The 13,141-nt window shown below is 34.2% G+C and overlaps 1 protein-coding gene across 2 annotated transcripts; it reads right to left on the bottom strand.

The window, feature by feature from the left end:
* Positions 1-5,598: 5,598 nt before the first annotated feature.
* LOC122045761 (oligouridylate-binding protein 1-like) lies at positions 5,599-12,667 on the bottom strand. Of its 2 annotated transcripts, none has more exons than XM_042606123.1 (12): positions 12,323-12,667; positions 11,248-11,309; positions 10,733-10,835; positions 8,812-8,888; positions 8,665-8,726; positions 8,470-8,557; positions 8,272-8,347; positions 8,168-8,198; positions 7,755-7,877; positions 6,784-6,866; positions 6,445-6,618; positions 5,599-6,132 (listed from the first exon to the last, which is right to left on the bottom strand). In XM_042606123.1, exons 1-12 carry the CDS (start codon positions 12,464-12,466, stop codon positions 5,854-5,856), a joined length of 1,302 nt encoding a protein of 433 aa, XP_042462057.1. In that variant the 5' UTR covers positions 12,467-12,667; the 3' UTR covers positions 5,599-5,853. The 2 variants fall into 2 exon arrangements, with proteins under 2 accessions (XP_042462057.1, XP_042462056.1); XM_042606122.1 differs by having other exon boundaries at positions 6,784-6,869; positions 12,323-12,666.
* Between the last annotated feature and the right edge of the window lie 474 nt (positions 12,668-13,141).

Here is a 13,141-nt window from a genome sequence, read left to right as displayed (position 1 = left end):
CTGGTAAAAACTATCTCGCCGCAAGTTAAACGCAAGAGCAGTACACACTTTCCACAGGTTAGCGGATCACTCACTCTATTTTGTTCTAATTTGACTATAACAAGATCTATAGTTACTTTTCAAATTTTTTACATTGTTTTTCGATTCAAGAAGCCTCTGTGATGGTAGAGTTAGAGCCACCTCAACCCCGAAAAATCTCCTTCCTCGAATCATCTTTGACATTCATATGGGGACATCATTTATGTTTCATGTCTACCAGTTATAGTCCCACCAACACAACATGCTGGTACAAAACACTTATGATTCTGGTTATCCACACCATCTTGCCAGCTTGTGGATCAATTAACTTGACTGCTAAGTTGTTATCCTTTAGGTGATACTCGGCGAGATAAATGCTACACTTATGTCTTACGTTAAGGCAAGCATTGACTTGATAAGCCTTCCGTCTCCCGAATTGAACCTATTCATTAACTTATCGCCGAAGAGGTTATATTATTCATGGCATAGCATAAGGTTATAAACTAGCTAGTGGCCACCCATACCTCAACAGAATTGGCAATGAGCAAAATATAACTTTAGGGTCACTTCACATCCTCGCATTCGTTGGCAAGGAATCTCAGAAATTGCCCCTTCTTCATACCGATGTGTAGGCCAACAAACATCCTTACAAAGTTGGTAGTCTGTGTCCATTTATCATCAAATTCTAACGGTGGGAAAAGATTCATATAGCATAAATGAGATTGATTGTGATTATAAATGCAGTGGAACGAAATCATGTCGAAGGAAAAGTTTGGTTGGACGCTGATGAATTCTGTTTAATGTTGAAACCTATTAAAGATCGTAACCTCTCTCCACTTCATCCTGAAAATCTTATAAGTCGTTGGCAGGCGAATTAAAGTTGCTTCCAACAGCTAACTGTGATAATGACAGTACAAAGAGCTGGTCAAGAGCCTCTACTAGTACAAGCTAACGAAAAATGAGACCATTAGATCATCAAGTTCATCATTCATTCACATTATAAACTCTCCACTTCAAATACAAATTATTGGGAAAGGCGAGTAACTTACTATACGTGAGAACTCCTTTGGGGTGCATTCTTAGATGGGTCATGGGGTGTCAACAGGTTCGGTGTTGGCGTGAATCGTATTAGGCATGAAAGTTCACCCAAATAGAGCATTAATGTAACATAAGTCAAGTCAAGAACTTGGATTTTGTTTACTTGTGCATAAGATTTCGAGGTAAATTTTCTTCAATTACTTCTCTAAGATTTGGAGTGAAAGGATCCCAAGATCTTTACACATGCATCTTTAGCTTCGATGGAAAGAATTTTGGCTTAGAAAACTTTTGCTTGCAACTGAGCAAAAATGGTCAATTTCCATAGAAGAGCAAGAGAAATGTCAATTTTTGGGGAGCTAGGAGCTTGTTGTTGGGTCAGCCATGGATCGAGCTATAGGTTTGTGTGATTTTTAAGTTGAGTTTAGTCCCTAATTGACCTGTTTTGAAAATTTTGGGAGCTCACTTGGGCTCAAATTGACCTCTATTTAGAGTTAAATTGGAGCCTAGTTGAATCGGTGGTGAATCAGTTTGGTTCGATTTGGTTCAATTCAATAGTTGATTTTTTTTCCCCGTTTAACAAGTATTTTAGGGTTTCTACCGGTTGTCTTTCTTCTTCTGAAGTTCTTGTTGCTGCTAGGTGAAACTCATCTCCATAACCTTTGGTTCTATAGAGCTTGGGATATAAAAGACATAGATTAACTCTTCTTAATATATTTTTTAAAATTCTTCTTTTTTTTATTCATTTGATTTTTAATCGAACTTGATAAAATTAACAAATTAAACTAAATCTAATCAATCCCAAAAATAAACAATTAAAGTGCTAATTTGTTAATTATTATAATTTTATATTTCGTAATCTATTCTAAATCTTAAATTATAATATTTTTATTATTAACTCAATAAGGTTGCCATTGGAAACCCATTTTTATTTAATTTAAATTTATTTTTACTTTAACAATTCTCAACCAAATCAATTTTTTTTAAAAAAAATAATTTACTTCTGATTCATATTTTTAATAAACTGAAATTTTTAAATTTAATTATAAGTTTGTTTGATTTTCAATTCTAGTTTATTTTCTTATAAACTGAAATACTTTAATTTAACTAAAAGCTTTTAATTAAACCAATAAATCAAACAAAAAAATCCCTATCTTTCTCACTGTTTATGTAGACATTTTTTTTAAAAAAAAATTCATGTATATTTTCAGATTTTCACATAAACATTTTCTAAACAATTTATTTTAAAAAAATATATACAATTTATTTATTATATACCCTACGTACTTTAAGCCGTCTATCCCGTGGTTTTGAAAATTTTTTAGTATTTAATCCTACAACTCAACCGCTAGACCCTAAATATTATTTGATAAAATATTATATATAATGAATTATGGATAACATAGCAAAGTGTCAAACCTTTAACATCCTACTAAGATTATCTCTGTCACGACTCCACGATTCATCTAAATTATCATCTCTAGATGGTGATCAACTCTTCATGTCCTATGATATTTAATAAGAAATAAGCATATGACTCAATAGAGAAAGTTAACAAATACTTATTTTCTACGTCAACAATTACATTGAGTATGTTTGATTCAAATTATCATGTATAATTTTGACAGATCCGACTCGGCCTATGCCTAGGGTCCTAATTTTATTGGGGCTCATTGATTAATTAATTGAAGATATTAAAAAAATTAAATTATCATCATTAATATTAATTAATTATAAATGTCTCGCTAATTTATTAATGACACATTATCAATTAATTCATTACACTCCCTATTTATACCTTGCACTTATCCTTATTTCCTCATAATTGTCTACCATAATTTTATATGAGATTCTATTATGTCTTAAATATAATTTATTTTTAAATTGACATATTTCTTTCTTTTTTTATTATTACTCTGATTCAATCTTATTTTGCAATTAGCAACACTATTCTTATAAAACCTAATGAATTCTTTTCTCCTCAATATTTTTTAAAAATCTTAATCGTTCTCTCATCAATGCATTGTGCTCTTTTCTTTTCTCATCAATGATTATGTATGTTTCTCCTTTCTCACCGATTACACTCGTAAAGAACGTTCTTCTCTTCCTAATATTTCTTCCTCGCTCTTTCTTTTTCTTCTATGAATTAGAGATTTTTTTATTCATAAAATACAAAGTAAATTGCTTTAGCCAAGATAACTTTTTTAAAATTAAAATTAATAAAGTCTTATCTATATTCTAACTAAAAAAATTAAATAATTCAATAATTTTATTAATAAAAGATAAAATTATTATCAAAATACTTGTCAAACTAAATTTTATATCAAAAATTAATTTTTTTTAGGGTGTAATCGAGCCGAGCCGAGTCGAACTCTTGAATATTTGAGTTTGACTCGTTTATAATCGAGTCGAGCTCGAGCTTTATTTAACAAATATATTCATGGCTCACGAACTTATTCGAACTTTTATCGAGCCTAAATGAGCTTAATAAATATAAATTATAAATTTAAATATTCATTCAAAATTAAGTTATATATTTAGAAAAAATTGTAATATTCTTATTAAAATTTATAATTGTATTCTAATAAATAAATGTAATATATTTGTTTATATTTTTCATAAGTAGTATATAAAATCTATAAATTTAATATCAAAACTATTATTTGTTTATTTAAAAGTTGATTCATGAGCTTAACGAACATGTTCACGAGCTAACAAGCCGAGTATTATGAAGCTTAAACTTGATTTGTTTATCTTAACGAGCCTCATTAAACGAGCTCAAACGAGCTTTTATCGAATTAAGCTTCGAATAGCTCACAAGCGGCTTGGTTCATTTACACCCCTAATTGTTTTTAAAAAAATAATATTTAATTCTTTTTAAAAACTAATTTTAAAAACAATTTTTTAATTATTATTTTTGGTCCCAAATCTAAATGAAAAATGTTAAGAAAAAATTAAAAATATATTTTAAAATTTTATTTTTTAATATTTTTGCCTAGGGCCTCAAGGAATTTTGAGACGGCCCTGAACCTTGGTTATGTAATTACCAAGTAATCACATAGTTATGGAGAATAAAACATAACCAAATGTTATTTGGTTCAACTTAGTTAATGCAACAAAAACTTATTTGTTTGAAGGTTTTAAGGAATAATCTAATTTAATATTTTACTATATTACCCTTAGTTACAAAATCAATCATATATACCTTTTAAACTCTATTTTTTTTTCTTTTTCATGTTTTTCTTTATTTTTATGTGTTTTTTTTTCTTTTTAGTTTTTTATTTTTTCCATTTTTTTTATTTAAATTTTTTAAAGTTTTTTTATTTTTTTCGCTTTTTTTTGTTTTAAAATTTTCAAAAAAATTATTTTTTTTCGTTTTTTTATTTTTTCTATGTTTAATTTTTTAATTTTTTTATGTTTTTTTTATATATTTTTTATGTTTTTTATTATTTTTTTAAAAAATTTTACGTTTTTTTATGTTTTTTATTTTTTCCCCCATTTTTTTTATTATTTTTAAATTTTTTTACATTTTCCCCCCTGTTTTTAAAATTTTTTTAATGGGTTTTTACATTTTTAAAAAAAAAATTATTTTTTTTTAAAAAATATTTTTTTATTTTTTTCTTTATATTTTTTTTATTATATTTTTCTCTTATTCGAGGATATTTTGAGTAAAAAAATTTCATTAATCTCGAAATAAAAAAAATCTCAATTTTTCGAGGTTTTTTTTATTCCGAATTACATGTCCTTTTTGCTCACGTGTCGAGCATAGATCACCAATTACCTAAATCAAACAGGATTTTTGTTAATAACCTTGGATGAATAATCAAGATTATCAAAAATAACCTCCAATCAAACACACCCTGAAAGTATTTCTTACTCCTAAAGATCCAGAGAACTACTCCATGAAAAAAGAAAGAAGAGAAAACTTAATAAATAGAAAAAAAAAAAAAAAAAGGAAGAAGAGAAAATTAATGAAAAAAGAAAAAAGAGAAAACTAAATAAATAGAAAAAAAAAGAAGAGGAGAAAATTTAATGAGATAGTGACGATGTCTTCGGAAGGATCTCCATGCTCCGATGGGAGACAGATCATCTAGGGTTTTCCCTTTCAAAGGAAAATCCTCTTCAAGGATGCGTGAAACCCCCCAATCCAAGATGCCCTAACAAGGGTTCTTGATCATTTCATAACTTCTCCAAGCCTTTCAAATCTGTTAGTTTCCAAAATGAATTTTTTGCCACTTGTACCGAAGTGCAAATCCTCTCCGCATCCTCCAATATGTAAAAACTCTCCTACCTCGCTAACTAATCGGCCTACTACTGAATAAAACATATTCCTGCGTCTCCTCCAAGTCATAAAATGTGCATATCCTGGTCTTAAGATACTTCAATCTCTATCCCTAGCTGGATCCATACAACAAAATTTGAACAAACCCACCTAAGATCTCAGAATATATGAGAAAATAAGAAGAAAAAAAAAACACAACATTTGTAGACATATTTCAAAACCCTAATAAAAAACACACACAAAAAAGGAGAAATAATAAAACATAAAAACAACACAATCAGACATCCCCTTGATATTTTTAACACATGAAAAACATAGGGAGGCATAACAGAGTATCAGCTCCCCCAACAAGTTCTCACCAAACCCACCAAACCCTACAAATCCCTTCATGTCTACATAAACATCTCCAGATACAAATTCTACATGATAGTGTTGGAACATATACTAGAAGTATGGAAGAAAATAAAGAACCATAAAATGCAAAGGAACAAGAAGCCCATTACTGAGCTGTGGAATTACTAGTAGTACATCAGCTGCTGGGCTGCGCCAGCATTTTGGTACCCGCCATCGTAGAGAGCCTGGCTCGCGCCTGCACCCAGTCCCATGGCAGCCTGCTTCATTGGAAGCTGACCCGGAGCTTGCATCAGTGCCTGGTTCGCGCCCAGCTTGCTTAATGCAAGGACGCGATCATAACCAAAGAGGTCAGCTGTGGAAAGTCCAGGGAATGGAGCAGCTGCAGGTGGGGGGAGCGGGGTGGAGGCTATCCCAGGTGGAGTTGGTTTGCTACCCCATGAACACTGAAAGGCAAACAAATTGATGCAGTAAGTCTGCGACGTCGTGTATACTATGCGTACATGAACTACTCGGGAGAATCAAAACAATCAAATGATATTCATGGGAAAGATAGTGACAATGGCATGGATCAAAGCTTCAAATTAACGTCTATGTATGTGAGCATCACAGATGTTCCAATCTATATGGCATATTGCCAACGTGAGAAATTCAGGCTTTGGCATTTTACTCAAAAAAAAAAAATCATATTTTGCAGTGCTCAAGAAATATATCTCGATGAAGGACCAGGCTTCAGAATACTGAGTAAAGAATCATACCTTAATTGGCTTTCCACAGAAAACTCGGCCATTTCCCAGTTGGATAGACAAAGCAGCTTCAGAATGGTTACTGTATCTCACGAAACCAAACCCTTTTTCACGTTGTATGCGGACATCTTCAATCGCTCCAGCACCTAAAGCATGGAAATAACGGTGGAGATCAACCTGAGTAACCTGCCATTTTCACATACATTGGGATCAGAAAGTAAGAAAGAACATGAATAAGTAAAATAAGATATATTTTTAAATTGGGTATTCATCAAACAAATATTTTGTAAGAATTTTGGTAAACATGAAGAAAAAGAAAAGCGAGCAATGAGGAAGGAGACAGATGCCTACCTCATGAGCAAGATTACCAACATATACAGTGGTATATTGTGGGTTATTCTCTGGGCCATCATCATTTGCATTTTCTTGTACATCTTCTGCACAGGAAATTTATCAAGGTGCAACAATCAGTCAGAACAACAAACAAAGAACTTCAATGACAATGAAATGCTAGGACTTGGGCAACAGTTATCAAACTTACAAAATGCAGACTGTTGGATACTGCAACCCAAGTTCACAACAACAATGTCACAACATATCACGTAAAGTATTTTACGCGAGTAGTAATAACTAATAAGTTGTGTGAATTGTGTAGTAGTTTCAGTTGATTGTTAGGGTGGTTCTGTGGGTTGTAATGGGACCTTGATGTTGTGTAAAAACGTAACAAGATATCAGTAAGGAATGGTTTGTCTGTCAATATTGGTGTTATCATGCTCCGTTTCCTAATCTCCATGTAACGAACAGAATTGGAGGGTTCTCTTGACTCAACACAGCTCTTCTCTATGTGGAATTCCTTTGTTAAAACAAATTCATAGATTGTTCCTGGCAGAATTTTGAAGCACTTATCCTGGCAATAAGATAGGGATCATCAAGAATGTTCCTCCATGTTGACACAGTGGCTCAAGAGCTTGAAGTCGACAACATTCACAGTTCAACCAGAGAGGTGGCAAGTAGCAATCATAGACCTATTCCATTTCTCTTTCACCCATCTATAAATTGCACTACTTGCAAGTCATTTCCAGATGACAAAGTATGCGCTGTTAGGAATGCTGAGAATATTGTGTAGGAACCTATGATTTAGGAAACTAAAGTCTGCTAGAATGTTACAATGTATAGGCACTTGTGATTTAAGACACTATAACGTCAGTAGTTAGATCTTTACCGGATTCTGCAAAAGCCAAGATTTTTTTTTTAACTGAATTTTGTAATTCGAAAATAACAAAACCTGCACTGTGATTGCAACAGTCCATGATGCCACGCACCTGCAGTAGATCCATTTGTTAGTTCCAGGACACTTTTTGAATCTGAACTTTGTTTCTCCTCATTAGCATTAGCTCCCTTTGTAGCCCAGTTACAACGAATTTGCCGACTGCCAAGCCACTTGCCTACATCAACACACAAGACAGCAGAGTGAAACTTTAGCAACTAATCATAATTTAGTAAAGACAGACGAATTAAACTATCGTACTATACATATTTCAACAGTACAAGTCAAGAACATTATTAAGGCAAATTCCATAAATTTAAGCATTGTAATTTGTGCGATGAGCATGACTACAATCTTCAAGTCCACAATGAACACAACAATCACTGAAAGTATGTCCAACACCCAAACAATCAGGTATAAGAAATACATGAGAAAAAGGCAACAGCAACAAGAAATTGAATAACTCACCAGTCAAGTCATTTATGGCACCTTGAGCATCCTGCACAGCATAGTCAAAATATTCAGTGAAAAACAATAAAACATGGTGATCATAGGCCTAATTGTCAACCAACCTGTTGGTTCCGGAAAGAAACAAAACCAAACCCTCTTGAACGACCAGTTTTTTGGTCCCACATGACCCTTGCATCCCTGTGATGAAAGGAGAGGAATCAAATAACTTCTAGTGAAAGGTAGCAAGAACAAAGCCAGAAGTCTATTGACTTTTGAAACAATGACATTATATATCAAGTAGAAAAATTGTGAATACTTACGAGCAGCTTGGATATACAGAGAAGCATGCAAACAATGTAGCATCTGTAATCTCAGGGCTAAGATCACCAACAAATATGTTATACTGCCCTATATGTACCAAAATTAGAATTGTCAGTGATTCAGTAAATTTCCAACACAGTTCAAATCCATCTAAACAGCATGAGCTTCGCAAAGGATATGGACTACTAACTAACCTGATGTGTCCTCTCTTTGCCCACTGGCATACGCCCAGTTAACCTTAATAGGTTGACCAAACCTACAAGAAGGTGCAATGTAACCATGATAATACTATAATAATAAGAAGACAAAGAACACAAACAAAATCAAATTAACCAACTTACAGCTGCCTCCCATTAAGTGTCATAATTGCAAGAGCAGCTGAACGGCGATCAAAATAATCAACAAAGCCAAAGGATGACTGCAAGAGGGAAGAACAACAATAAGCACATAACATTAATATGTAGCGCATAATGCACTTAACACTAGCCCAAAAGTGTGCTATGCATGTTCTTCCACATCACAAGACACATCAACAATGTCGCATGCAATGCCATGCATCAACTGAAGGAGTGCTCCACAGGTTCAAATGGTGCTGCTTCTTGCCAACATGTGCAATGGGTCAAACCCACTATCAAAAGAGACTTGGCCATGATAAGTCATATCAACAAACTGAAGGCAATAAGGATGACTGTAATGGTTGACAAAGTATTTTTGCAATAAATAAGATCTACAGCTGTTTTCAACTTGCCATGAATCTCAGGATCTATTTCACAGAAAGAATTAGGTTGGGCAGAATTGCATGGTATGATAATCTAAATCCAACTGTTCCAAACAAAGTTTATTTGCCGACATACAAATAAAAGTGTAGAATGGGGAAACATGACCAGATCACCAGGCTTAGGGGAGATGGAATCGCTATATATTTACAACAAGGATGGATACTCCACAATGGGCAAGAGATCACTTACTACTGATGCTTTTATGCCCATATGAACCTATTCAAAAGAGTAGACACCAGCTACAGAACTTACAGTGTGAGAGATTGAATGTCTTCTCAATTTTATTCAGTGACTCAAAATCATCATCAATCATGGAATATAGGAGGAAGAGTAGAAATCAGCCCTTGTGCATCAATAAACAAGACTTTGCATAAGTACCACAATATTCTTTCTTGATTGACTCCTGTCCCCCATATCACCATATCTCCTTTCATTGCATCTCACCTCCTCCTCTACCACTGTTGCCCGTCTCCATCTCCCTCGATAAATCAACTCCACTCTAACCCCTTCATCATTCAACTCTTTTGCTCCCTTCTCCACTTGAGTCAAGGCACTGACACTGTCAGTCATAGCAGTGGCAACTGTCTATTTTGCTCACTCTAGGCAGTGATCTAGTAGGGAAGACCTGTATGGGCAGGCACACAGCAGCCTCAAGTGGTGCAGTGATCTCCTCCTAGCCGATCGGAGGTTTGGCGTGGAATTTGCTCCATATCATCATTGGAGTGGAGGATGCACCATGCCTGAATTAGGAGCCAAAGCATGTGGTTGAGGGTGACAGTGGCATTAGCCAACAGTGGATCCTCAAGAGCCACAAGTCGATTCTCTACTTGCACTGGGTTCTCCCAAGTTAGGGAAAATTTATATTTTCATTCCATTCCACAATACAACTAAACATAAGAATGGAAGTTAGCAGACTAGTTATGATTCTCTCCGATTCATTCCATTTCAATTCCTATTCCCATTATGGTACCATTCCATTAATAACTACCAAATGCAACCTAAATGGGGGGTGGGTGGAATAACCCTTTGCCAAATGCTAATTTCCAAGACAACAATATGTCATCTTTTTCTAACTTACTATTAGATACAAAATTTGAAAAAAAAAAAAAAAAAAAACACACACACACACACACATTCAAAACTCAAGGATATTTAAAGAACAAATGATGCCAAAAAGTGAACTAGCTGTCTTTCTAACCAAAATTATTCTGTCAGACATGTCTTGTGATGTCACAAAGAAGTGTTTGTCCTTTAGTTTCGTAATTGACACAACAATTTCCATGAATAGGCATGTATAAATTTCCAAATGGCATATCCAAATGGGCAGCTTTACTAACAAGCTTAAGTTTAGCTACAATTAAAACGAACAAAAAAGTTGGCATAAAAAATTGAAAAATCAATGGCCAATGGCTTAGCAAGATCTAAAAAATCCATCAAAGTAGTTAGATGATTACCCTCTTTTGACATTGAGAATTCAACTAACCTTCTCTTTCCTAATAAGCTTACATCCCTCGACCAAACCAGTACTTTGAAAAACTTCTTGAAGAAGGGGTTCAGTAACTTGAAGATGAACATTGCCTACATAGCTGCAATGTAGTTACATTATAGAGGGGGCAAATCAATTAGATTCAATCACATCATTGAATAAAAAAAATTCAAAATTGCAAACACAATGAGTGATGTCCTAAATATGTGTATTGATTGCAAAGATTCAAGGCCAGTAGCAGTATCAACATAGTTAAACATGATAAGAGCTTCCCATAAAAGAAGAGAGTTAATGCTTGATTACTTGTTTTGAAAGGTCATTACGAAACATCATTAATCATATGGCTATGGAAACCAGTATAAGAGCTATCAAAATATATAAAAAATGGAAGTGTGAAATAGCAACTAAACAAGGAACAAGGGAACCCACAGAGTCACAGACTAATGCACAATCTAGAGAGGGTATAGCACAATGTATAGGTACAAATAAGAAAATGAACTAATGAAACTTACACACTCCGGCATGTGCTTGGGTCAAATCTAGGAGGTAGATTTCCACTTAGGATAGGCTCTATCTGTAAAACAGCAGTAGAAATTAGCAACGAAAACATCAGCCACAAAACCAAAACAAGTTGTTGCTGCAAAAGTCATTGTTAGCAAGCTTCAAAAATAAAAACTAGCAGAAAGTTCAACCATGGCACATGAAACCACAAAAAAAAAAAAAAAGATTTCAGATAATCTTACATTTAACTTGCACTAACAAGCAAGTAGTTGTAATGGATAAGTAGACAGGAATTTCCATAGTTAGGAATTGAAGGAAAAGTACCCATTAATTATAAAATCATTAAGAAAATGTATAGAAGCGAACCGGTCACTGATAGGTTAAATTAACAACTGAGATGAGCAATCCCCAAAGCCAGAAACAAAAGTTTCTCAGAAAGGTCAGAGAATAAGGTTAATAAATTCTGATAAAATAACAAGAAACCACATATGAAGGAAACTCCAAGAACTGAGCTTATCCATTCCAAACACGTCAATCCCACCTCCCTAAAACTGCTCAAGAAGCTCTAATTTTAAAAATTCAACTGAACATCACTCGTTTCCAGCATAAAATCACTACCATCGCAAGCCACACAACAACTGAAAAGAAGAACAATTGGGTAAACAGAAAAATTACACTAAAACAGGCTTTTTACTAAAATATGTTCAACCGCATCAATTCCTTTTCCCAAAACTGCTCACCAAGCTCTAATTTTAAAAAACCAACTGACCATCCCTCGTTTCCAGCAGAAAGTAACTACCATCCGCAAGCCACACAACAATTGAAAAGAACTCCGATCGGTCAAAATAGAAGAATGACACTAAAAGAAGACTTTTTACTAAAAATCTGTTCAAATCGAGGGAGAGAAAGAAATAAAGCAGAAGAGGTATTTTTAGTAATACAGCAATTGAAAAAGAAGGGAAAAAAGTAAAGTTACACTAAAACGGGATTCTTTTAGTAAAAGTTGTTTACAATCGCAAGAGATGGACTATAAAAAAAAAAAGGAATTTGGGGAAAACAAACAGGTAAGGCGAGGTGGGAAGAGACCTGAGGGCCGGCCAAGAGGCCCGGGTGAGGATAGAGCGACTGCTGCTGTGGCTGCTGCTGCTGCTGCTGGAGGAGGAGTGCATGCTGCATCAAGGCCTGCTGCTGCTGCTTGAACCTGAGCTGCTGCTGCTGCTGCTGCTGCATCGTACCTCGCGCTAGGGTTCTTCAGTACCACTCCAATTCGAGCTCGATCGAACCGAGCGAGATAGAATTAAGATTTAACAAGTAAAAAAGAAAATAATAAAAAAAAGAAAGAAAAAAAAAACCCTCGAGATCGAGGGGGAAAAGAGGAGGAAGAAGAGAGGGGGAAGAAAGGAAGAGCGCGATAGGGCTAGAAATGAGGGGGGAAGGCGAGGGCTGCGGAGGTGAGTATTTAAAGAGGCACGAGATAATTTGGGAAGCGGCTCATTGTTCACTAGACCATCACTCGTAACATTTGTCGTGACTTAAATCGGGGCAAGGATCTTGTCCAAATATCTCTGGACTCATCCTGTACTCCTTCGTTGATGGAATGGACATTACCCACCTATTAAATAAGTCGGGTCCAGTTCACCCCACTAATAAGTTTAGTGGGCCTCCTTTAGTCTATCTAGGCTCGATGATCTGTTCTCCTTAAATTAGAAACTATAATGCGAAACGAAGTGCCCTTAGTATTTTTTAAATCCATAAGAGACACCCTAGTTTTTTAAAATATTTTTTTAAAAAAATACTCTTATCTCATTTTTTTTATTTCAAAAATGTTGTTTTTTTTATTTTTAAGTAATTTTAACTAAAATTGCTATAATATAATCTAATAGGGAGTTAAATTACTTCTACGTG

Source organism: Zingiber officinale, chromosome 2B (assembly GCF_018446385.1).
Source record: "Zingiber officinale cultivar Zhangliang chromosome 2B, Zo_v1.1, whole genome shotgun sequence".
NCBI lineage: Eukaryota > Viridiplantae > Streptophyta > Magnoliopsida > Zingiberales > Zingiberaceae > Zingiber > Zingiber officinale.
Note: the sequence above shows the minus strand (reverse complement) of the source record. Positions and strands in the feature narration are given on the sequence as shown.